The 27,234-nt window shown below is 40.3% G+C and overlaps 1 protein-coding gene across 6 annotated transcripts; it reads right to left on the bottom strand.

Annotated features, from left to right (window-relative positions):
- Positions 1-1,350: 1,350 nt before the first annotated feature.
- SPICE1 (spindle and centriole associated protein 1) lies at positions 1,351-27,227 on the bottom strand. Of its 6 annotated transcripts, none has more exons than XM_080391171.1 (17): positions 27,023-27,227; positions 26,422-26,469; positions 25,241-25,387; positions 21,128-21,227; positions 20,253-20,374; positions 18,526-18,623; positions 18,087-18,229; positions 17,714-17,854; positions 16,670-16,932; positions 13,499-13,630; positions 12,684-12,831; positions 8,704-8,922; positions 6,277-6,671; positions 4,822-4,993; positions 3,526-3,628; positions 3,105-3,192; positions 1,351-2,239 (listed from the first exon to the last, which is right to left on the bottom strand). In XM_080391171.1, the coding sequence occupies exons 1-17, from the start codon at positions 27,101-27,103 to the stop codon at positions 2,186-2,188; spliced, it is 2,454 nt and encodes an 817-aa protein (XP_080247297.1). In that variant the 5' UTR covers positions 27,104-27,227; the 3' UTR covers positions 1,351-2,185. The 6 variants fall into 6 exon arrangements, 4 of the variants coding, with proteins under 4 accessions (XP_080247297.1, XP_080247296.1, XP_080247295.1 ...); XM_080391170.1 differs by lacking the exon at positions 27,023-27,227 and adding an exon at positions 26,758-27,016; XM_080391169.1 differs by lacking the exon at positions 8,704-8,922 and having other exon boundaries at positions 27,023-27,208.
- Between the last annotated feature and the right edge of the window lie 7 nt (positions 27,228-27,234).

Here is a 27,234-nt window from a genome sequence, read left to right as displayed (position 1 = left end):
TTGTTGCTTGGTCCAGAACAGGCAAAAAAAAAAAAAGATAATACCAAGCAGTAACAGTCTCTCAGCAACTGCCCTCAGCTTTATACCGTCCTGCAGAGTCCCCACAAACACATTTCCACTACAGCTCAGCTGCAGCTCGTTTTTAGCCCTGAAACTGGCTGAAACTGCGTGACCCCCACCTGAGCCGCAGGCAGCTCCCTGCCCCCAGTCTAAGGCTGTGCTGGAGTTGGTGGGAGGGTGGCTGGAGACTCCCAGCGAGACATTCCTGCCTTCTGAGCTGAGCAGAGCGCTTGGCCTGTGTTGGGAACAAGTTCTGCCACCAGTGCAAGGTCAGCTGTGCTGAGAGAGGAGTTACTTGTTTGCTAACGCAGCTGTGTGGCTTTGGGGAGCCTGGCTGGAGCTCTGGGTGGTCCCACTGCTTCCACTGGCCACTCTGCACCACAGACGCTGTTGCATGGGGCAACAGTCTTACGGAGTCGCTAGTCCTGACTCTGAAGCTGGACCTGAAGTCCTCCCAAACCAGAGTTCTATGGATCTCAAAGAGACTCAGATTTCACTAACAGTGTGAAGGAAAACCAGCAGTTATTTCTCACCTCAGTGTTTTTCGACCGGAACAGAGTGAGATGACTCCACTTCCAAATAGTTATTTGATACAGCAGCTTCCAAGTGAAGGAATCCAGATAACTTGAAAGACTAATTCCACTCCTGCATTCCAAAAGGAAATCTCAGACTAAATGGTTACAGAGCATTTGTAGTAGCCATTAGCCTGGTGTAAGTCAGAAGCAACAGGATTAACGTGTGGGCATTATGGTTACGTACTCCATCCCAGCTGTGGCATTCCTGCCTCTGCATGAGTTGGGGGGCTTCTTCCAAGCAATTTTAGCTGTTACTTCACAAAATAACAGGACTGTAAGCCTTCACTTCCCAAAGTTAACACTGGAAAAACAAATTGCAGAAGTGTCAATGAATATTTGAACAGGTCCTCTTCTGAACCCCATATTTGTTTAGATTTTCTAAATCTGTTTAAAAGAAAAATTCCATTTAAAATGAAAAGGAAAAAAGGAAAAGAAAAAAAGAGACAACTATCTTTTCTTCATTCTCCTAAAACTGAACTGATTGAAAGGGTATGGGCTGGCCCCTTTTAATGCCCCACCCCATCAATATCTTCAGGTGCAAATTTAACCGTTAAAAAAAAAGAGAAAATATTAAAAAAAACTTTACTCAAAACCTAGGTTTCAGACTTGTAGATATTTTCTTCTCCAGACTTGCAGATTTTTTTCATTTTTTTGATGTCCACTATAAAGTTTTTTGCCCAGGTTTACTACAATGTAAAGAACAGATATATAAGCATTTCCTCACAATCCTAGATTTTATTGTTAATCATTAATAATAAAATGGTGGCTACATTAAAAAGTCAAATAAAAACAATATAAAAACATGGTCATTGAAGTATTATATACACACATAACAAACCAGCTTAATACAACTGTAGTCTTATCACAGTTTTCTGTTGAATCAGAGAGCACACTTCAGTAGACAGCAAATACAGACTCTGATTTCAACTTCAAATAGTCACTTTATATTTACTGTAAAAATATTAAATGAGATTTAAAAAAAAATCAATCCTCAAGTCCAGATGTAATCCCCAGTATGTTAACTGCACAGAACACACAACTTTTGGGAGCAACTGTAAACCACATATTTCTGATGCAAATTCTCACCCAGCAGGATTAGACTGGCTTCCTAATCTCCAGTCTGGTTTTGAATCTAGGTACCTTCCCTCCTCTCAGTCCTCCTTCATTTTTTCATTCCCATATCTTATGCAAATACAGAAAGTTTCACATGCAATTTCTAAAACCTCCCGTCTTCAGTGTATCTAACACTGATATCAGATGCTCATTTGTATTGCTACAGCAGCTTCAGTTGACAATCTTGTGAAAGATTTATTTGGTGAGAAGATGTAATATGACAGCAGCGTATCCAGTTCAGAAGATCGTTCCCAGGACTTCCTATAGTGCTCTGTATGGTGTAAATACAGTAAGCATATGGACCTTTTCATACTAACGGCCCTGACATGAAAGCACTTCAGAGTTAAACTGTACATCTGGACAGAGGAACTACTGTGACCTAACTGTGGTTCATAAAAAAAAATAATTTAAAATACAGGACTTGAGTGCAACTTCCTTTACATAACGTGCATTGACAATGCAAACCAGCCTTCTTCTTTTTGCTTTTCCACCTGCAAAAGAAGAAACCAGTTGAAATTCATACAACAGAAATTTCCCACAGACTTGCTGGTTAGTGCTGTCCTGTGTAGGATTGCTCCATACCAGCTCACCAAGACACAGCAATTTCTGCCGTCGGCACCACCTACTTTAGATACCTAGTTTAAAGCATATCTACCTTAAGTATTCCGAATTTTCCCTCTGGGCATGTATAACTTTGCTGTCAGGATAGGGAGTCTTGGACCCTAACTTTATTTCTCTTTATCACTCCTAACTGAGGTTGTTTTGGACATCAGGAAAGACGGTATTAATATCTCCTCACGGTTGCCCGCAAACCTATAAACAGATCTATGGCTGGTTTACCAGACTGTCCTACTGCCTGCAGTTCCCCATGAAAGTGTCTCGCTGTAGTCCATTCTCCTCCTTGCACACTGGGAATCAGAAATCTAGATCGGGGATTTTTCTTTGCATTTGGATTTATTTATCTTTCAGCACCTGACCTGTGCAACAGGCTAGGCAAGAGCTTGCTTGCCTCCTGTGTGACTCTACCAGTACATCATAATGATTAAATTCTCGGAGCCATCAGTGAAAGACTGCCAGAGGTTCCCAGCTCTAATGCATGAAGATGCCATGGCAGAAAATGTAGTTACAGGATTACTCGCTGGTAAGTAACAGCTCTGTGGCAGCAAACAACTAGTGTCACTAGCACTCCAGTCTCCCCTTACCAACTGTCTGGAATCCAAACTGTCATAAATCAATTACTATTAGCCTTGGTAGATTTAAGGTAGGACGAAGCTCTCTCGCTTTCTTTACCTGTCTTGCTTTTTCCTTATATGACACCAAAATCAAACTTTCTGGCTGAAGATTTTTCAGTCTTACCTTTGGCCTTTGGCTAACAGAAGTTACTTTCACGCTTTCTGATGTGGCACTTAGGGGTGAACAAGGTTTGCTGGAGTCTCCTACAGACCTGTAGACATTCAAAATGAGATTGAAAAAGTGAAAAATGGAAGCAACTACTAGAATCACGCCTCAGATCCTGACTTAGGACCCCTCATCAACAGTCTTCAACAACTCATGCCATCTGTCTTATGTCGCATTGCAGGTATTTTAAATACAAACAATGGAAGTTGTGAAAAAGCTGTTGGACCTTTGTCCCACTTCCACAGAGTTGAGTGTGGTGAGGTCAGGGAAAGTCCGTGAAGCCAAAGAAAAAGATGGCAATTTTTCTATTGTGTTCAGGTTCTGCTGCATGGGTAATCAAGACACTTGAAAAATGAAATAGTAAAGGGTTAATTTTTACCTTCTTATACTGGTCATACTGGCAGGGGAAACACTACTTTCTTTGGAGCTGTCCATAGTGACTGTCACAGGCACAGACACTTCAATTGTCTTCCTTGCATTTTCTAGGCAATAAATAATAGCTTGATTCTGATGAGAACACAGCAATGTTTCATAACATTCATTTCATTTTCCCATTTTTTGAGGGGCAGCACCTAACTCCTCACAATTGCAGAATATTCACAATAGAATATACAGATCAGACTCAAAACATCAGGCTAAACATCAACGCCACACCCACTCTCTGAAAATGACAGCAGATACTCAGAGCAACTGTGGACAACGTGAATGATTCTTCTACAGATTGATAAACTTTCTGGGTTTTGGCAATCAGAGGCTTAGAGACTTCCAATTTCTCTACTTTGTTCCTTTAAGATTTTACTTACCATGTTGAATTTATGTTAAAACAGCTGTAGAAGTGTTAAAAGTGTTATGATTCTGCTGTGTGAGTCACTGCACACGCACCTGCGTGCATATGCACACACACACTGTGGTCTCTCCTTCCCCTCAAGTCCTTCCCTTTATATGCCCTCTGTGGTTTAAGAAGGGAGAAAGGGCGGGTGTTCTAGACAGAGCATGTGTACGTGCTCACCTGCAGTTCTGCCTGTAATTACAGTGACTCCATGAAAAGATAAATCAGCCCTCACCTGCTGGAAAGTATTTTTGTTTCTAGTTACACATGGCAGCTAATCTGTGAATCCTGAATCAGCAAGAATATTCCCTTTACTAATTTACCTCTTCAGATGACTGGAAGCTCCAGTTATTTCTATTAGCACTGGCGGTAACTCAGCAAAGTAGTCTCATGGGAAGAGCACCAAAGACACCAAAAACCGAAATGTGGCTGAGAACTGGACGACCACTCTGCTGCGATGTTTAGAAGCCTGATTTAAATACTTAATTTTTTTATAAAAGATTCTCCGGCAGAGAGGATTGATCGAAAGCCCAGTTCTGCCCACCAGTGACTACGTAGCAGAGCTGTTCCGCAGCCAAGGACATAGCAAAGAACAGATTTACCATGAAGCACGGTATTTGCAGCAGACCAATTACTAAGAAACTAACTTCAGGAGAAGTTCAGCTGATATATTTTTATCTCTCTGAAGTAAGGAGTGTTTGTACCATACAGTCATTAACAGCAAGTGTACTGCTGACTGTACTGCTGACCGCAACCACTGATCCATCAGGTTAAGGACAGAGAACTCTCAAAAGGGGAACAACATTGTCTTAATAGTTTTTGTTTCTCCTGAAGCTGGGTACTTACCGGCAAAATTTAGGGATGGGGGCAGAACAGGAGTGACCATCGGAGGTACCATACCGGCAGCAGCTGATTTCTGCTGGTCTATTAGCTGCAACAGTTTGTCACGTGCTTCTGTACTCTGACGATTCAGCTCTGCTATTCTTTCCTCCAAGCTCTTCGATACCATCAGATGAGTCTACTTGGATAATTGGATAATTACTTCCAATTAAAAACTTATAATTTTCACACTCAAGGAAAGCATGCAGTATATTCCAAGTACTTCTATGCATTTTAATTTTCAAATTGAAAGTAAATATCATCATTCATATAGCACCTCCCGTGAAAAATATGATTTTGTCCCTTTCCCTTTCCTGTATCTAGGTCTTAACTGACTAAACACAACAATATTTTAAACTGTTCCTACAAACCAGAAAAAACTGGCTATTGTCTGTATCATATACAGAAAAAAAACCCCAAACAACAACCCCCAACCATTCAGCAATTAATCATAATTAAGAAAAAGCTTAATCAGAGAGACACCTATTCAGGAGGGTATGGGGAAGCAAAAGCAGATTTCTAGTGAAAATATCATGGAACTCATCTTTAAACCAGGTTTTCATCCCACTGTCACCTCTTCCCCTCCACCTCCGGGAACTGATTCCACAAAAACAACACCTAAAGTTTGCATTGCCTTGTACAACATTATGCAACATAATGTGGAAAGTGACAACACTCAGCCTACATTTAAATGAGGAAAATTAAAATCTTTAGGATCCTTAATTGAATTCAGCCACTGTGACAGAACAGAAGTAAAGACAGTAGCAAGGGCAGGGATCAGGCAGTTCTGTGATGTTAACTCCACTCACTGGGGTGCCACCAAAGAGCTACTTAGTTGCAGATTAAAGGTTTTCTGTGTCAACTGAAGACTTCAAGTTCTCTCTTTCCCAAAGATTTAGGGATTTTCACCACACAGCAGGACTGACAAGACAGACCCGACTAGTGCATACACTATAATCAGGTTTTTGCAAGAGATGTACCTGCCCTAACTTTAATTTCATTGGCTTCTGGGTCACAGTAGCAGAAGAGATGTGTGGCATGGACTTAAATACGTATTTTACAAGCTTGAAAGAACCTCTAGGTTGATGCAGTGCTTTTGCTGTTAATATTACCAAAGCTGCAACAGTGATCACATTGCAATTACACCTCTTTTTGCAGCATAACTTTATCCTAAACTTTTAAATGTGCTGCATGCTTTTCAACACTTGTAGGTCCAATATGAGAAACTAATGTTGAGCTCTTTAGGGAATGACAAATACCACAAGTCTCCAAGCAAATTAATGAAAAAACTATTTGTTTTGCTACTCTTTTTCTCAAAACAACTGACAACAGGAAAGAAACAGTCTTAAAGCATCAGTAAGCTATGGGAAAGCAGATCAGCAGAATGGGGAATCCAGCCTTCCTTTTCTGTTACATTCTCACCTGTCTTTCTGAAGAGCCTGAACTAGGATTTGCATTTCGTACTGGGCCTGGCTGATACAGGCAGTCACTTGTGTCTTCAGAGCAGCCTCTGAATTTGCTTAGTTGAGCTTTAATTAAAGAGTTCTGCCGTGTGAGCTCAGCTATCTGTCCCAGCAGGTCACCGTTTTGAAATAACTCTTCAGCTGTACTGTCTTTTCTAGTGTCACCTGGGCAGGACAGATTGATTTTCTCGTGGGAACTCTCCAAGTCTTTGTCTGCAGGAAGAGCTGGTTGCCTTTGAAAGATGAGACAGTTTTCCTCAGTCGTGCTCTGTGTTCTCAGGGAGGAAGGTGAGCTCCTTTCCTTGCACGGTTCTCTTTTGCTGTTTTCAGGAGACTGACAAACGGCTGTAAACACTACAAACAAGAAATAAAGGAACAGTAAGGAAAGACACGTGATCCTCATCAAGGAAACTACCAGTGATTTTATTGCATCAGGCTAGTAATAATCAAGCAGGAACTTGAATTGTAACATCCAGCCCGAATGGTGTTATGTTACTGATCAAAATCACTCTATGCCAGATCCTGCTGCAAGAGCTCACCAGGTTTAGTACTTCCTATTGCAAACAGTCTCACATTTACATGATTTAATTAAAGATTGAGAGAGAAGACAAAGAAGATCAAACACTACTTCTTGGTTAGTCCTCCATTTTCCTAAATCCAGTTACCTTACCTAATAAACTCTAAGTTTGCATTTCAGCTCTGACATTCTATAATATAAATATTATCCAGTACAAATAATAAAACAAAATAATAGAAGACTTTTGGCATATGAATAAACTAGCTATTTGCTCACCACCTAAGAAAGGGGAAGCACTCTGGTCAACAAAGGTAGCTAGGTATTTTTTGTGGTCATCATTCACAAACACGCCACGTACGGGTGACCAGATATGTTACAGCACTGTGAGCTGCTTTGTGTTAAGTCCAAGTTGGATTTTGTGATCAAAACCAGATTTTCTATGCTTTATATACCAAATAGCCCATTCTTTCCCAAGCTTTAGCTTTTGTCTCTTGAGCAGAGCATGGCATTTAAAAATTTACATACAAATCTGTTTTATGAAAACTGTTTCATAAAAGGAATATTCAAGAAGTTTTACATTTGTTGAGCCATTTAGCATCCTTAATGGTCTTCAAAGAGTAACAGTACATTTCTCACATAACCAAATGGTAGCTAAATCTACGAATACAGTTTTATATTCTTGTTTCAAATGACAGCCAACATCTTGCAGTTCTCAATGGGACTGAAAACACGTTGCTCTTTGCAGAACACTACCTTTAGATCATTTCCTCCCGATTTATTGTGTGCTTCCTCACAGCACAGCAGCCCACCAAAAGGTTGAACTCGATACAAACCTCCAATTGCCCTGCCAACTCCTTAGAAATCAGATTTTGAGTTATTTTTTTTTTTACTTGGAAAAGACTTAGAAAGCAACACAGCTGAAAGCAGGGAAGAAAAGGAGAATGGAAGGCACAAAACCCCACTACTGTGCCCTACGTCCTGTCAGCAACCATCACGCTAGTCATAGATGCAATTATCTGCCTCTTGACATCAGAGGGTTACAGGGACCTAGCATATTCAGTAAGATGCGTGTGGTTACGGTGGCAGTTGCAGGAAGAGACAACTAATTTTGAGAGTCACATAGGATCCTCCCTTCTGCTCACTCCATTAAGTTGAAATGAGAAATACCTTCCCTAATCACCCCTGATGAACTTTCTTCCTCCAAATGACCAGAATTGAGCTACTGACCTATAAAACTCCTCAAGCCTATGGATACTGACACAAGACTGAGTTAATCTGGTTATCTGGCACCACATAATTTCACCCACAACTTCTTCAGCCACTTCCTGTGTTTTAAATGAAACTCAATGGAAACCTACTCCCGAAGTTTTAGAAAAACCTCTGCTAGAAATATTGACTCAAAGCAAGAGTACACAGCCTACAGACATCCTGGCTTGTCTGCAGCAGGGGCTGCAGAGGCATTTAATTTCCAGTCTTCAGTGGTCCCACCATTAAAAGTGATGGAGGCTGGATTCCACTATCAGCAGATGGAAATCTGAGATGATGCACTGTATGTCACAGACAAAAAGCTACAGCAATCATACAGAAGTGACAATAAAACCAGTACAAAATAAAGATGTCGGTCTGGATTGCCACTGACAAGGCTGCAGACAGTAGATGAAGAGCTGCAGGGGACAGGGAGTCTAAAGGAAATCTAACACAGGAAGAAAAGAAATGTGTGTCTGGGTGCAGAAGTAGGATATAGTGCAAAGCATACATATTAAAAACTTTCCATAGAAAATACATCTCCAAAGGTAGCGTGAGATTGAAACATTAGCACGCTACACAGGCTCCCAGAGTAACACACTACTACAGCCAGAGAGATCTCACCATTCTGGAGGGAAGACAATTCCTGCCGGCTCTTCTGCCGGGGGGGTGACAAAAGCACAGCTGGCTGGAAAACGTGAGCTGGCAAGCTTCTACCCACACCACCTGAGGCACCTGGCCTTGGGGGAAACTTGAAAGAAAGTTCTTCCTGTGGGGCTTTCAGCATATTTTCCCTGTTGCCTGCATCAGTCCTGGGCTCAGAATAGCTCAAATCAGGTTTTTCTAAAGAAAGAGACAAAGCAAGGATAAAAGTTAAAAAACCAAAACAAACAAAAAGGAAAAAAATCAGTTTTAGTGCAACAGCAGTGTAGGGAAAAATCTTATTAAGAACTCTTATGTTCAGGTGTCTGAAAAGACAGACTAGAGCGTGTTCCACACACACACTGAACTTCCTTCTGATCCCCAGGTACAGGACTCTCTCACTCGAGCATAATACAAGTCTTTACTGGCCTTTACTGACCAAGAAGAGGTTTTACATGTAGCCTCACAATTTCAGGATACGAGCAAAAGATCTGTTTGTAGCTCACGCACAAGACTTACTGGCACGTGACTTGTGAGTGTGGGAAAATTACTCTGGGGGAAATTAGAGAAAACTGGGACCTCATGGAAGTGTAGTATTACAGAAAGCTTTTTAGGGTAAAATACAGTTACCCCTTCCAGGACGGTTGGCATGTAAGGAGTCTACTTTACCATGGCTCCCTAAGCAATACACCCTGCCATCTTAGTACATGCTGACAGGGGTAACAGAGGGTGGAGAAGAGTGGAGACATCGTGGCCAAGCTCTGTTGTACTCCCTACAGGAATGGGAACCTGATAATACCACACAGCTGATAAGCTGCAGAGCAGTTGTCAAATGAAGAATATATGAGAAGATGTCTGCTGCTGAGCCAACAATTGCGGCAAAAATTACTTTCCTCAGATGAACACTGCTAAGTGTTTTATTGCTGAGAGAATTCCAGGGAGAACGGGACTTATTTGATATATGAATATATATAAGTCCCAAAGTGGGGAATTGTCATCTAAACTCCCAAATTACCAAACTCTGATTTAGTGTTTAAATATATGTTAAACAAATCTGTGCACAAAGTTTAGGTCAAACTGACCCTCTAAAGTTGTTAAAAGTGACAAATGAAGGGATTTCTAACCAAGAGAGTCAGCCTTGGGAAGGATGGGAAACAAAGAACGGACGGTGAAAAGAACACCGTTATCCAAGGTATGCAGAAAGAAGCCTCCAAGGGAGGAAAGTTCTGGCTGCAAGGGGAGACAAGCTGGTAAGGTGTTGCAATCCACTGATATTAACTTAAAATTAGTTGGAAGTAGGACAAAGATAATTGCGGCAGTGGGAGATCAAGACCTCTGACTCAAATAGTCCCCCCAACAGTGGGCAAAGGAGCACGCATAGTTAGTAAAAAGCTTCAACAGTGCTATCTGAGGATGCACACTAATATGCACTAGAAGTGAGAGAATTTTACACCAATCAGTAACAAAAATACGTATAACTAGAGTCACTCAAGCTCCATCTAAATGTAAAGAAGTAGTATAAGAAGTAAACAAAAGAGAGGGAAAGTTAGGGAAGAATCCGTCATAACTTCTGGGATCAGCTGATGGGCTGAACCTGTTTTCTCCCCATAGAGATGCCTATTGGGTAAGAACTTTCTTCTACAACTAACTCACGCTAGCTGTTACTAGGTGTATTGTTTTAAGCTTGTTTTGTGGTCAGTGTACTATCACCACCAATGTGTGAACTTTATCCTGTCACAAACTTGCATTTTGTGTAACAAAAACCTTCAGCTGAAGTTCACTTTGTGTTAAGTCTTCGCAGCTCTGAGTAGTTGATACAAGGGATGTGACTCCATGATGCTGTCAGTGGGGGTCCCTGAATAGGTTGGTCAAATCGCCCTCCGACACCGTGGGCTGTCAAAATGCAGGGAGCGGACAGACTGGTCAGGCACAAGGGTCTCATCTTTCTTGGGAAACTGACAGGCTGATCAAATATAATGGGTTCGAGGAAACCCCCCCCCTTTTCAACATGACAGTGAGGAACAGGTATTTAAGTGAGCTGCATTTGGTAATATTCTCCTGAGAAAAGCAGACCTAAACACTTGTCCTATATTATAAATTTGATGGCAACAGTGGTGGAGCAGAAAACAATCCAAAGCTTTTTCAAGCTCTCTGATGATCTTTTAATGACTTAATTAAAATCAGACATTTCTTCAGTAAAAAAAGAAGTTATTTTTCTGTATTTAACTACAAATAGTTTGTGTCTATGTTACCATCTATTTTGAATGTATCAGGGAGGCACAAAATGAAAAAAATGAAATGTGAGACCACAGTAATTTTAATATGCTTATAACCACTGCTCTGGCAGTGCCATCTTTGAATTCCCCCTTCATGATTTTGTTCAGGGTATTTGTTTCCAAAAGAGAATTTAGTGGAAAATTAAGCAGAACTATCTGATCCCAAAATGCAAGACACAAAAAGCACCCTTCAAAGGCAAAAAGCCAGAAGAGGCTGTTCACATAAAATATTGTTTTGTGGTTCACATTACTGAGATTCTGAGATGGAATTTAAAACCTGCTACCATTCAATGACGCTGGGAAGAAATGAGAAAGACCTTCCTGCTCTGCTTCACTGTGCAGAACTGCATTTCCAAAGTAACCTCCTCACATGACATTTGTCACTAATATCGCTCCCACTCCTCTCAGCCACTCTTCCTCTCTCCAGAGAGGTCTTATGCTAACTTATGCATGGCTTCTAAAACTAGCCATCTGAAATGTTTCACATCCAGTCAGGTGCCTTAAGGGTACAAAAGATTCTGAAAGAGGAGGAAGAAGAATGATTTTTGTAACTTCAGGAAGCTTTCCCTCTGGAAGATGCATTTTCGTGAGAAGAGAGACCAATAAAGAAAGAAGATTTGGAAATTCTAGTCCTGCAGAATTTTTGAATAGGAGGGTTTGGGGTTTTGTTGTTTTTCAGGGTGGTTTTGTTTTTTGGGGTTTTTTTGAGGGGTGCTTTTCTAATTGGGCTTTTATATTTTGGGGTATGATTTTTTTGTTTGCTTTTACAAAGTCTGGGTACATCACAAAAAGGGGATCTGGTATGTGGCTTCTTCCTGAGAACCCCACAGAAACAGTCAGTTTTTGAAAACAAGTGTCCACAAATCCACCATTTAACTAAGGAATACAAATAGCTTCAAGGAATCTTGGGATTCACAAAGTGTTTCTGACCTTGAGAGCAAAACTGACACGTTTAAACAACTGATTGGGAAAGAAAGTTGGAAGAAAATTCCCTAGTGAAAGAATGTTAAAAGTACAAGGTGAACCAGGTTTAGTTAATTTAGCCATCAATGCTACTGCCTTAAATTCGCCTGCATCTCTGTTATATCTCACTCAACAGGTCACTCACCTCTGATATAAAGCCACAAATACCAAGTAACAGACTTCTGCCCGGTTAGTTAACAGGCCTCAGCAGCTGCTGTTTCTGGTCAGCAGCGACCTCTGATGTTTTATGGAAGAACCAATCTGACGCCGTCAGGCTGCCTCAGTAATAGAACGGTGAGATCCTGATTCGGTTGGCTTTGTTTTGTTTTGGCATTTTTTAGGACCCTCAGAATAAACCTGACTTTGTAAGCCATCTTAATGGGGGAAGGCTACACCCTTTTTTTTTTTTTTTTTTTTAAATAACATACTATGTCTCACTTAAAGCTCAGGCTCAGGACTTGGCTAAAAAGTTAATCTTGAAGTCCTGATCCAAACAGAAGGATGCCAACATGGATGGAATACAACCTGTAACATTGTTAAAAAATAACAGCAAAGTGCTTGTGCTCACAGCAGAGCCCATAGCATCTGAATTTCCAGAAGTGAGATTCATGCTCATGCAAGAGGTATTTATTCAAGCAGATACCTGTTAAATACCAGATTTTCCACTACAGGGATAAACTAGCCACAAATCCCATTTCATCCTTCACACATACATACACACACCTTGGCCGTTCACTGGACCTTTGCTTGCAATTCCAAAATGGTTTGGACTTTGTTCTCTTCTAGGTTCTACCAAAGGGAGGCCTTTAAATGCTTGTGTGAGAGATGTCAGCTGTTCATCTGTTACCATCATGTATTGCTGAAACTTCTTCTAAAGGAGGGAGAGAGAGAAAGAGATTTGTATTTTAGCAACATGAATTAGAAAATTACATACTACAAGCAGCCCTGAGAAGAAATTTGGCCTCTTAATACCACTGCATGAATCCGTAGGATTCCAGTGAGGTGTTAAGTATTAGTGTCTCCATGCTTCTCATTTATTTCCCCTCCTGACTCAAATAAATTTTCTGGTTTTCCTTTTCCTAATTCATGACGCCACTTCCTCTCCATGCTTGCTTTATTGCTTCATTCCCAAATGTAACCATTGAACAAATCTACCTCCACTGCAAACCGAAAAGAAGGAAATGTAGCATTACATCTAGTCTACTCTGTTGCTCCAGTAGTGTTAAAAGTATAGAAGCATGGAGGAAGATGCTTAAACTTTTACATTAATAAAGTAAAGCTCAGTTTCATGGAACTAGCATTTTCTCAGGCTTTAAAGTTAAATGAAGATAAAGTATTGGCTTTTGAAACATTCTTTTCCCACACCTCACACCTGCTATTATAATTCCCAGGCTCCTCATCCAATTTCATAATTTTCTTTCTGTTTGTTGTTAAAATCTCTTGGAACGTGAGACAATGCATCTCAGTCAATATTTGCAACACAACTCTGTATGCTAACAAGTCATCCTGATGGATAAGGAGTAAGGGGGGCTCAGTACCTGCATAGTAACGTTTTCTTCCCTCACTAGAAGTATTTCTGCAGTCAGAGCATCAATCAGCTCTCTGTGTTCGTTCAACATCTCCTCATGCTGCTGCCTCACCACCTCTTTCTTGCGCAGCTGCATTTCACTCTTAAGAGGGAGAAAAAGTTAAAAACCTACTATAAATCAATACAGATTCATACTTGGAAACAGGAATGGCTCAATATGACATCATATTGTAACAGCTCTTCCCACTATTGCTAAATTGACTTCATTACTTTCATGACAAAATCCGGTTTTCAGGGCTTGAGAACTGTCAGACAGATGACTATTCCTTCTTTGTTAATCCACTACACTGTAGGGAATCCTATACATCCTTGTTCTTCTTTACAACCTTTACAGGCCGTAACAAGCAGCATTGTCTCTCTACACGGATAGAATTTTTTTTTAAGTCACTGAATCTTCATGCAGTAATCAAATAACTCTAGGTGTGCTGATGCTTGTCAGTATCTTGTGCTACTTGTGCCTATTCTTTAGTTTCCTTAATTCATTAATGAAGACAAATTTGACTAAATAAAGAAGTACTTGCTTTCTAATGTTTTCCCTCCGAGAGAGAAAAAGGTCTAGAAGGTGGGTTTGTTTTTTTTTTTAGAGAAGACAAAAAGGTTTATTTGTTAAGTAATCCACTTGAGCATGAGGCAAAAGATCTTTTTTTTTTTTTTTTACTGTAAAGAACTTCTTGTCCTCTAAAGATATTCTCAATCTATTATTTTAAGGTAGACTGCTGCAATAGCCAGGCTTCCTGTACAAAAGAATCCCTTCCACCTCCAACAGGTAAATGGAATACACAACTGCCACTTTTTGGACCACTGTAACTAAAAGGGTGGAGGCTACAGTCACATGAACATGTCAGAATTAGCAAAAGGAGCCCTTCCCCAGATGGGTGCCTGCATTTACTCAAAGCAATCCCTGAATAAAAGAAATATGTCACACCTCCAAAACATGAGAGATCCTGAAAATCAGCTGGGGTACTCTTCTCTGCTGCCAGACAGAATGAGAGCACAAGCTGCCCATAATGTGCCATAGATTAGTTTGTGCTGGCATTGGGACCAGAGGTGAAAAACCACCAAAGAAGAGACAAAACGACTCTGCAGCCACATAAAGTGAATGAATAAATAAATATTTTTGAGAATAATCACGGATACTGTCACCAGACACAAAGACAGGCAGACAGACCTCCTTTAGGCATATCAGAGACGAGGCATCCATTTTCTGGTTTTCTTCCAGACAGAGAGAACAGCTTTTCTGTATCGATCCAAGTGAAGCAAACTGACACAGAAAATGGGGAAAAAAAAAGAAAAACCCCATAGACAGTCCTATCTTTTCTGAAACCAAAGACAGCACAAAATAAGGACTTAACCCTGGTAGCAGTGATGAAGCCTACTGATGCCTTAGATCACCTGGGCGAGCTATTCTGTCTACTCACCCTACACAGCATTAACCTAGCCTTGCAGGAAAAGTTTCTAAGCAGCTATACACCTTACATTTACACATGGGGAGAGCATAAGGTAAAACAGCTGTATATATCCATTCCTACCATCAGCTAGGGTTTGGGTCTGGTATACCCTGAAACAAGTACTTTCATTCCAGGCCACTGCTGGAATAATCACATAATAATCATGTAAGCTTTAACACTGCATCACAAAATGCCGAAGCACAGATAAAGAACACAGTGCCACAGATTAACGTAGTATGTGTCTACTCTAACTCTTCGCCCTGTGAGTCTGGGAAAAAAAACAGCATTCTTAGCAGAATGGAGGAGGGAACAATTAATTATCGCATTTGGCATATGATATCAAAATTCATTTAGAAACCAAGTCAGGTTTATCCACTTCCCTTTAAGAATTTCATCTAGTTTAGCAAACATTTCAGATGTTTCTTTTTCCCCTTTCCTCTATTATCTTCTTCTTGCAGACGTTCATTTTTTAATCACTTAAGAAAAATACTTTCATGCAAGATTCAGTAATTCAAGTTTCTCTTCCTACTTTTTATATATACTTTTGAGAATAAATTAAGCAACATCCTTTATCACAACTCTTCTGCATTCAGCTTTTCTGCAGCAAAGCTGGAAGATATATTTTGCTTCCCAGAAGAGGAAGGGAATCTTTCCAGAAGCTTCAAAACCTCTTGAAGATCCGTTGTTTAGCTAAAACAGAGGCTTTTTAAATATCCGCTGCAGTCATTGTCTTGAAATGCATTGACAGCTATAATTCAGTCATTGGAACTTTGCTCACTCTCCTGGCTAGGCAAGACTGAAGCACACAGGACAGAAGTGCACACAAACACTCGGTTTATTCCTAGCATCACAGGGATCAGATTTTAGGAAATACTCAGACAAGCTCTGCTTCCTACCAGCACATTCTCAAATTCTAGTTGTAATTTAAGCTCCATGAAAAGCAGGAAAGTCACTGAAAATTATGTATGCACACTGTCTGTCTTGAGCAACTCTGAATACAATCAACCACACTTTGTAGCTTGAGTGACTTCTGCATACTTCTACTTATGAATTTAGGTAGTAAATTTATGAAAGTTGCAGACAATTCTGCAAGCAACAATCAACTCCTGGAAGGAGGGAACAGTAACACATCTATTAAAGTGGAAACAATATCACAGAGGTACTCAGTAAAAATTGAGAATACAAAATACATCTTTCAAAAGAAGTAGTCTCATTAAACACCCAGACTCCTTGGCCTTCTGTCTTAACAGGAGAAAAGCTTTAAAGATACATCAGATGTTACTTTCTCTTTACAGACAAAGGGAAACTAGATAGCATCGCCTTTGGGAGGCAAAGGAAGAAAACTAATTTGTACATGAGGCTGTGGTTAATACTCTGATACAACTCTAAACATATTTAAATAACAAATTTTACATTATTTCTATTGGTATTTTTTGCTAATAGCCACTGAGAGACCTTCACTGCAGTCAGCTCCTCCCTTTCCGCTAGGCATACCTGTTGCTAACAAATTAAAAGTTTTAACTCCTAATTGCATGCAATCCAAATAAAAAGCAGTGATCATCAGACTTCACAGTAAACTGACTGGGAGCCAGGAAAGACCAAAGTTCACATCTGTAAAGTAATTTTATATCCTTTTTCATTCATTCTACAGAAGCAATTCAGAGTCTTCTCACCTCTTTGAGGTAGCGCATCAAACGACAGAGAGCATTCACCAGTGACAAGGTAAACCCAGTGAGGCCTTCACTTCTCTCAGTTTTTTGAACCTCACGACCTGTACATCGCTCATATTCCTCCAATTCATGCTCCACTTCATGTATCATGCGGTTGAGAACATCTAGGCTGGATCTGCTGTCCCTCTGAAGATCAGCGGGGACTGAATTATCTGGATAATCATTCCTCCATCTTGCAGAGTTCTGTGCAGCTTGTTTTCTTTTCACTGAGGGGGAAAGTGTCGTTGGAATTTCAACTTGTATAGAGAGCTTTGCAGTACCAATGAAATTACATTGTTTATTGAAGTAAATCAAAGGAAAGGCCCTCCGTTGCCCTGAGCTGAAATGGACCATCAAAGAACACCCTCAGTTATCCCAGTTATTTTCAGATCATCAAAAAATGCATTTTCTGCCACCACATTAGTACCTCTCAAGTATGACTGTGTGGTCCTTTTATCTTAGATACCTGTTTATACTTTCCTCCTTCTCAGTTAAAAGCATGGAAACAGTTTGCCAATGAACAGCCAGCTAAAAAATTCAGCTGCTTCTGGGTGTCATATTTAGTGAGCAACTCTTTTACAAACTGTAACACAAAAACAATTGTATCTGATGTCAGTCCGCGCATACAAATGTGTGTAGAATATGGGGACTGAAATGCATGATAGCCTGTGCAGCACAGAATAGAAAGCTGTATCAGAAACAGAAAAGCCCTGCACAGGAGAGAACTCCACAGCTAGCAAGGTAATGAGTAGCATCAAATCAAAAATTCCCAAATTTCTGTGGACTTCACTTTGCCAAGAAACATGCAGAATACAGAGGAATACACTACACAAGGGGCTGTGGAATGTCCATCCTTAGAGATGCTCAAAACTCAAGACACACCCCCCGCCCAAATCAAACTTCAGTCAGCCCTACAATGATTTCCAAAGACCCCTTTCAACCTGTACTTGCTTATGATATTAAGGATCTTGGTCAAAGGGAGGTATGTTATTTGTAAAAGTACTAAACTTTTTGCTGCAATTTGCTTTTGTTTCTTTAAATTCGGGTTCAGCACTTGTCTCACAGTGTAAGTGGAGTCTACAGTCTCTTCTTTGTCTTCATTCTGAAGTCTTGAATGGATTCTTTTGACTACATTCGTAGCATTGAGGGCTGATTTAAATGCAAAACAAAACAAAAAATACACACATTAAATATTTCAGGTACATTCTTAACTGTAATATAATTTTTTTAGAAGAGCTGGCTTTTTAGTCTGGAAATTCATCTGAGCCAAATTAGCATATATATGTGTCTGTTTCTCACCCCCACCTAGAAAAGAAATTCCAGACAGGATCCTGTGAACAACCTAACAACATTTGAGAGGCTATGATTTGGCAAATCCAACCTGACTGATCCAATGATGGAGAAACAGTTGTTGGAGTCAAAGGCACACTTGATTCCTGTGATAAGGTAGTCTTCCTCCTATCCTTTTCAGCCCACAACTGAGAATTCTCCAAGGAATTTTCTTCTCTCAACAACCGAAGTAGCCTACGTTCAAAACAAGTGTAACAGTGAATTATAATAGGTGAATAGCATGATTCTAGATTTCTACAGTCTAGAAAGAGCTTTTCAAAATATCTGTAACTGCTCAGGTGAGCTCCCTACTCACATTCATTCTGAGAATGAATGTTACAACAGAGGCTTTCCCTAGAATCCTGAGGTCAGGAAAAGAAGACAAAGGGAAACAGAAAAAGTAACTTAACTATACCATGCAGCACCTTTTTAACTCCACCTATTTCCAGTGTTAAGGAGATGGAAGCCTGAATGGACAGATTTGTACTGACCTGCCACAACTGATGCTGGATTTGAAATTCCGAGAGTCATGGTGTCCATCTTCTGACTGATAGATCGATAATGCTTCCTCTTCCACTTCATTAAGAGCCTTTTCAGGAGACAAAGAAAACAAAAGAGACTTCACAGTAATTTCAATTTGTTTTTTAGGAAGAAATTAAGAGATCCAAATTTCTGGAATTGTTTCAAGAAAATACAGAAACCTTTGTTTCAGTCTGTACCTCAAAACAAAATTAAAAAAAAACAAACCAAACAAAACCACATCCCTCTGTGGGAAGAGTTTTAGGGAACATTAGTACCTAAGAAATACTGATGCTGACAATGATCTCTGAACACAACACAGCAAGTGATTAATTAAATATCCAATATTTTATGTGAATTATTTATATTAATTCAGACCACATATACTGTAGGATAAAAAAAAGCTTTACCAAAAAGGTGTACCAAAACAAATACAGAGATATAGCAGGCAGAAGATGGAAAAAGCAACCTAAATTACAGCACTTCTAAAATTTCAGCCATTTGACATCACAAGCTAAACAACCTTGTAATGAGATATGCAAAACTACGTTTATATTCTTTGTGTAAAATGCAACCAGAAAAAAATACAATCCTACATACCACATTCACAGAAAAACTTAAGCAATCAAATTTGGAATTAGGGTTCCTCAAACTACCAGGTTTCTGTGCTTCTGGGTAGGCTTCCATCAGATACCCTTTAACTATGATTTTTGTAGGCACATAAGGAAAACAAAATCTCACAGAAGCTCAGCAGACAACTATCAGTATGCTTTTCTTTTAAAAATGTAAGCCTAATCTGCAGCATGCATCCAGTGATACAGCTTACAAAAATGCTACAGTTAACTCTTCATATTAAAAAAAAAACTAAAAAAAAAAAATCACACAAAATATGTGACAGAAGTACTGCAACTCAAACTGCAGATATTTGCACAATATGGTAAGAAAGAGGATTAGAGAACCATGAGAATATGGCACCATCATTTCCACTCCCACAGCCCTTTTGGTCTTCAGTGACTGTTTCCTGGGAGTGTCATATGCCTGTTCTCAAACCACAGGGAACATTCCTGGTACAACTCAGGTCATGAAAAGAAAACAGAATGCAAAGGCTCTAAATGAAACTTTAAACAAATTAAAACAATTAAAATAACTTTTTAAACAAATCTAACTAATTGTAAAGTAATGCGAAGTATTAAAAATGAAATTTGTAGGACTCATCAAGGCTGTGGGGTTAACTGGGTTACATTTACATGTGCATTATCAGAAAAAAAATTGCAGCCAAACTGGCTATATCGCCATATATGCAGCCATAATTAGAAAATCAGAGGCATATTTCATAATGTAGCAATTAGTTAAGTGACACAGAAGTTGTTTTTTTAGCCTGTAGTTACTTTTTTCTCTTGCTGATAATTCCAGCATTTAAAAGGGAGAGCATGCCAATATGAGAGCACTTCTATGAGACGTAGTATGTTTGTTTCTCTTATTCAAAGGTTAAAAAAAAATATCAAAAAATCATGATTCCCAGAGCCTCACTAAACAAACTCACCTCCATTTAAAACCATTTTCCACATATGTTATCAACATGGTTGATACAATGCACAAAAGACAGGTGCAGTTCTGCTTGGAAACTCTACCTTTGAATATTCTTATTTTGGGCAAACAAAAAGGTCACAGGACATGCATGGAACAGAACATACATTACCTGGGAATCCATGACAGATTCACTAAGGATGGAAAGTTGAGTGGGAGGATCACATGTTTGTACAATGGGTCCTTGGGACGATTCTATGTCACAGTTAGGAGCCATTGTTACATTAGGGAAACCTGGAGGAATTAGACAAAACAGGGAAGAAAACAGAGGACACTATCTGTATGTCGTAGGACCAACAAGCAAGTTCTCGTACTTTGCACAAAAAGGGTCACAGGGACATACGTTGCTTTAAACACTGGCAAAGGTCTACCATGGAGTTATCTTAATACACTCAGCTGTGTACCAGGCTTTTGTCCTTCTCACCTGTGTAAATACCCTTGTGCAGAAGCAGTGTAGTAGATGAAACAGTCATTATAAAAGAGAATGGCAGCCTACAGAAAAAAGAACCTAAGTTTAAGATTTCACGTGCAAACAGCCAGTCCTGCCTTCCAGCAGCATAAAGATCCAAAAACCAGGATAAGAAAAGGAAAAGCCGTGTTCACAAATTGCTGATAAATCTTCAACAATATCCAAGAGCAAGCAGTCAACCCATGTAGCAATAAGAATCAGAGCTACTACAGTGGCTCAAACTCATTACGGGCCAGTAGCCTGGCTGTGGAAATGCTAAGTGTGAGGTGTTTCCCATTAAGCAATCTGAAATTCCACAATGGACTGATACAGTAGAATAACCGGCCATGGGTTGCTCTCCCCTGCCATGGGAGGTGGTGTCCTCATCTGCGTTTCACCCGACATGAACAGGCTCAATCATACTACGTTAAATGATGAGATGAAATCAGTTAAAAAAAATATTTTGCAAAGCAAGATTATTTATTAAAAACAAGGAGATAATCTTAAATGTACTACCACACATAAATGAGATGGTCTACCTGTTCGTGTGCGAGGAGCATCCCCAAAGTCTTTTGCCACAGCCATAACCTGATCAGATCGTTCCAATACATCTTGCAAACAGTACTGATCAGACAGAATCTGAAAGTATAGCATATAAGGAAATATTTCATACTAAGCAGACCAGTTTTTCCCGTTTTTTTGGTATTGTTCTAAACAGTTTGCAAAAGAACACTCAGCCAGACACTGTTTGCAAAGTTGGTACTGTGCAATAAGAACCTAATCAAGACAGATCAGAAAACTATGCCTCAGAGTGACTAGAATTCACCTTTTCTTTTTTCTGAAAAATTAAACAGTTATTACTTCCAGGACTCCCGTCAGCACTGACTTTCCCTTTAGAGCCAATACTCTTTACTCCCTTCTCCTTCCACCCTGACACAAACAAGAAGCTGGGTGCTTATGACACTTATCAAAATGAAGACATATTAGCAATGAAAAAAAATATAAGTATCAGTACGTATCCTCAAATCATTTGATATCAATGTTGTTGAGCTGAAGAACACTTATCTACATCTGACAGACACCCCAAAACTGCACTCCATGATTAGATCCAAACCAATTCAGGAAGACTTGTTCCATTCAGCCTCAACTATTGAAAATCCTGCCTAAAAATTAAGCCACCTACCACCACAAAAGTTTCAACAGATATAAACACAGCTGACTACATCTAGCATCAGAAGACATTTTGGGAATCTCCACACACTTCTCACAAAGTACAGCTGTTGTATTCAAGGTCTCTCTCCCTGAGTATTTGAAGTCCATCGCTGGTACCACACCAGTTCTCTCCTAAGGAGGAAGGTCTTGGAGTGCAAAGCAAGAGGTATTCAGCTACTATGAGCCAAATGGAGCCCACTGGGGACATGGCTTCATGGGAAAAACGCAACTCAAAACTCCTCACTCACTCATGGCTTCATTCATATAGCTGGAAATGGCACACTAGTAAAATTATATCCCACAACCTGGGAAGAAGGTAGTTATTCTTAAATATCTGAGAAGAGACCAGATATGTAAGTGACCTCCACTTCATTATGGTTAATCAAATTTAGCTGGAGAGACTGCAAGTGCTTTAGAAGATCCCACTGAAAAGACAGGATCACGTATGCCTTCCTTGAGAATTGAGTGACAATTCTCGCTCCCCCAGGAATCCTAAGAGGAACTGGTTTGTAACAGTTTCAGAGCAATATATGCTCTTATTTCCACATAATTTCTTCCAGTGTCCATTAATCAGTTTGCTGGTTTATATTCAGCCTCATTCCAAAAAACTCTAGGCAGTGGAATGCTACCTGTTTCCCCCTCACCTGCTATTTTACTATGCTTTGTTATGTCAAGAAGTTTCCGTGCCTTTCTAGTCTTTTGATCCTGAATTACACTGCAGGGTATTACACTTCTCCTCATAACCAATTTAGTAAATCAGTGAATATTCATCTTTCAATTACCTCATGTGTCTACTCTTCCAAATCACTATTCAGTTTTCACACTTGATACTAACTAAATCTAGTCTTTCCATTTAGCCATCTGACATCAAAACAACACGTGTTCAGACAAAGTTATGCCAGATCTGCAGAAGAAAGAAAAAAAGTTTACCTGTCCCAAAAGATCACTCCTTTCCCTAAGGCAATTAAAACTAAGGTGACAGGTTTAATAAGACAAAAATTATCCTAATTTGTTTTCACCTTCCCTGCTAGATCTCTTTCAGCATCAGCAGGTTCCTAAGATTCACCCTCCAGCTGAACACATGATAAACATTTTTAGCGCATTGTTCCCAAGGTACATTAGCCCACATTTGCTTGTGATCAGCAGAAAACAAAGTGATACCAGCTTCTAACCTCTCTAGGCCCATTTACGTGCCCTCCACAAATTCACTAAGTGCTGTACTTTGTCTCAGTCTAGTATCACCTATGAATGTCATTAAAATTCATTTTCCCTCCTGTTTCAGATTGTTATCAAAGATAATTAAACTGGACTAACCCTAAAATCTCCCCACTGTGATAATATATTCACCACCTACCCTTCAGTGCAATACACTAACATTATTTTAAAAATAAGTTGTTACAGGACCAATCAGTGTGGTACCTACAAAGTGTAGCATCCACAGTTACAGAGGTGAACTCATACTGGTTTTTCATTCAGATTTTTAAGCAGAAAAATGCCCAAAATACTACAGTTTTTGCTTATCCATTTTATAACTCTTACTCTTTTTACCCTTCAACTTACAAGAAAAAACACACTAGTAGCAGCATCTTCCTAGTTTTTGTCTCTGAGTCTTTTCCAGTTGAGTTGGATTCAAGGGGCTAAGGAAGCTATGCTCACAGCAATAAAGGAAAAAAGATCACCAAAATAACAGAGACAAGGTGACAATCCACAGTGCTCTACTGGGAGACACAGACTGAGGAGTCCCTCTAGCCACTCTGAACAACAGGACCTAGCAATTACCAAGATTTAAGCCAGGGTCAGGCAAAAGCAGTAACTCTCTTCCATTGATTTTATTTTTCTCTACACACAAGAAGATTCCAGTGTTCCGAACATCAATGGCTAGCTGGGTTTCATCTTGCATGGCATCACCTCCTTTAGTCTTCCTATCAGGAAGCATTTTTCCTCTGATTCAGAAGTAGACACAGAATATGTCAAATAGAGTCATCTCTTAAATATGAAGGGAAAAGCCACTCAGGAGGATTTGAAATTCGCACATTGTCATTACAAATGGCAACAAATACAGAAGACTATTTCCTAACCACGAGTTTCACAACTGCAAAATACCAAAGTCACATAACAGGTAGCCCAGCCAAATCTTATAGCAGGTAGTCTAATGTACCTTTGTGATACGTTATTTATTTCTGCACGGAAGTCTTACTGAAACTAGCCTGCTACTACAAATTAGAGAAATTTCTATAAAAAGTCCACAGCTTTTTTAAATACTCCACTTTTCCTGCACTTGGCAGAAAAGTATGAAAGTAACAAAGGTCAAAAATCAAAAAGCTTGATTAGCACAATATCCTTAACACAAAAATTCTACCACGATTGCAGAGAAACAGGTGTCAAACAGGAATCTAGAAGGTGACCTTCAATTCTAAGTACTTTTGTTTGTTTCTGTCTATGCTTGAATGTTCTCAGAGATCAGAAAAAGACTTCTGAAAATTTACAAAAGACAAAAGCAAGAAAAGGTTGGTGATGGTTAATATACTACACATTTACAGGACTACCAGATCACATTTATTTTAACTGCTAGGCGAACACTGTTCACCATCACTCTTACTCTTTACCAGCAAGAACAATTCTCATTTTGTCCAAGTGCTGCTGAGGTCTGAAAGCTAATAACTATGTTTTGAGAGCAGTTTTCGTAACATACGGCAAGAAGTCACCTGCCAAGCGAAAGAAAAGGATGTCTACCACTGAAATCCCTGTTCAAACAAGTGACAGCTACTGTCTCTGTTAGCTAAACTTAGGTTTGCTGCTATAGTTCAATATTCAAAAGCAAACTAAACAATGTATTTTCAGAGTGCTTCAAAATGCCTAGAGAACAAGCTTTTTGATCCTGAGATGACAAACTTATCTGCTAGCAGCCATAGCTCCTCAACCTTTATTGTGTCAATTTTCCTTCCAGACAAGCTCTTCCTTACCAGCTTCTTGCCTCACCCTTTCAGCCCCTAAGACTGCATTTTCTCTGTTTAAACAAGCAATGGCAGATAAGAATGTCCCTCCTAGAAAGAGAAACGTTCACATTTCCATCAAAGAAAAACACTAGTCAGGAGGAGGAAAAGGCAAGATAGCAGTAAGAACGCAAAGAATACAGATACTTTTCTAAACACACAGTTTAACCTGCAAACAGTTCCTGTTCAGACACAAACAGGCTCCCTGAATCGCAGAGGGCATAGCCAAGCAACAAGGATGAAACGTGCAACTGTAGATCAGTTAGTACATTAGAGAGTCTATTCCAATCATTGCATACACACAGCACACAGAGGTGGAAGAGTGTAAGCCCATACAAATCAAGTTATCCAACAAAAGGAGCAAATGCTAATCTATGTGAAACAGCAGTTTTCCACTACTGCTGTAAATCCTCTGCACCAGGCTGAAAGTGCGGATTTAGCTCTCACCTCACGCATCAGAGTCAATTTCCTTTTCTCCAAGGAATCAGCAGACAGTTGTTTTTGCTTCTTCCATTTTCTTTTCAGAGCTTTTTCTTGAAGTTCCAGATGCGCTAGTGCTTTGTTTTTTGATTTGTGTATTTCATGGCGACGCAGCTACATAAACATAAAAAAACCCATTTCAAAACCAAGGGACACTCTAAAGCAAAATCTGCAGGGCAATGCTAAAAAGCTCTTCTTGATTTTATTATTCATGTGCCAAATACTACTTATGTTAACTTCATGGCAGTACCAATGACAGCCTCACAAACATCCAGAAGTGTAAAATGCCAATCAGTACCAGCCAAATTTAAAGCGGCTCCAAAAGTGAATGAAGCAAGTCTCATGATTTCCACCTGCCCTAGACCACTGACTCAGCAAGTTTTCTCAGCTGTAAAGGGAAGAAAAAACTGAACACTACCACCTTATAATATGCATAAAAAGAAATAATGCATTTTCCTGATTTAACACTGTCAGTCACCAGAGATATTCTCTCTCTTCATCTAACAATTACATATACATATGTATTTTTTCAATTTAATAAAAATTAAACAGATTAAATGTGTGAGGTGCTTGCTAAAGTGTCTGGAAGCTATCAAGCCAACCACTTATAGAGTCAAGTCTATCTCTGCTATTGTGTGCAAATGTCCTGCCTAACGTGTCAAAATTTAGAAACAACAGCTTATACCGCCTATCCCAATAATCAGTGCTACCAAGGAAAATGAAATGTAGTTCACACATATTGTGATGAACAGGTCACCCAGTATAAAGAAATTATATTAAACCATTTAAATGAAAATTGAGTAACCTCAGAATTAGACTCCTCAAACGAAGCATGTCTTACAGTCTTTCCAGCAGAGATAAGACTTAATTCCAACTAATCCACTGAGGTTTTATGTATTTATGTTTTTATGCTTTTACGATGGTATACAGTTAATAAAATCTATGGCTACTGCTTCCCAATGGAAACAGAAAACTGAAAAACACCAACTGCCAGAGCTGGGGATGCATGACACCAATTTTTTCAGAAGCTTAAAAACGGCAGACTAAACTGGCAGACAGTACCCTGCAAGTATGGCAAACACTTATGGCAGATAACCACCTACATCTCCTTGCCACGGAGAAGGAGCAGTGATGGCTGTTATACTTACAATATCCTCAGGAGTCGCCCGGTGGACGGTCAAATCTTGGACGGTGCTCTGCAAACAGGAACCAGAGAACACATCAAACCCCAGAACGGAGGAAAAAACTGGAATTATATTTTTTTTTTTTTACGTTTCATTAAAGAACCACAACCTTTAAACTACAATATAAACCGCCAAGGGTGCATTTTTATGGCACTGTAAAGCATTCCACCCCAGCGAGGCAGGCAGCAGCAAAAAGGACACGGTTATCAGGGAGCTCTGAGGCGCGGGCAGCCAGGCGGGAGGCCTAACCCCGCGGGCCCACGGAAGCGAGCAGGGCCTGTCCCCTCCGCGCACACCCACCTCTCCTCACGGTATCCCGCCCACGGCCACACAAACCCGGGTCCCTCCGCTGCGAGCCCCTGCGGAGGTCTGTGCCCGCTCAAGGCTGCCCGGCCCTTCCCCAGCCGCCAAAAGGCCGCAGCGCGCCCTGTGCGCCGCCCGGCAGAGCCAACCGGCCGCCGGGCCCGCCTGGCTGCCCGCAAGCCGGAGGAGGAGCGGGATGAGGCGGCGGGGCCGCAGAAGGCCCGAAGCCCGGGCTCGGCACCCGGCGAAGGGAAGCACTCACGTCCCAGTCCCGCTTCGCCGCCGGCTTCCTCGGGGCCTTCCTGCCGGGGCCGCGGGGCCGCGGGCCGCGCAGCACCGACATCGCTGCGAGGGGGCGGGCACGGCGCGGCGGGGGCTGCTGCGGGTTACAGGCCTCCGCCCGCCGTTGCCATAGGGACGGAGCCGGTGTTGTGGTGTTTGGTTTTTTTTGGTGTGTGGAGTTTTTTGGTTTTG

The sequence above is a fragment of the Falco punctatus genome (genome assembly GCF_963210335.1).
Source record: "Falco punctatus genome assembly, chromosome: 6".
Classification (NCBI taxonomy): domain Eukaryota; kingdom Metazoa; phylum Chordata; class Aves; order Falconiformes; family Falconidae; genus Falco; species Falco punctatus.
The sequence above is the reverse complement of the archived record's forward strand: the minus strand, read 5'-3'. Positions and strand labels throughout refer to the sequence as shown.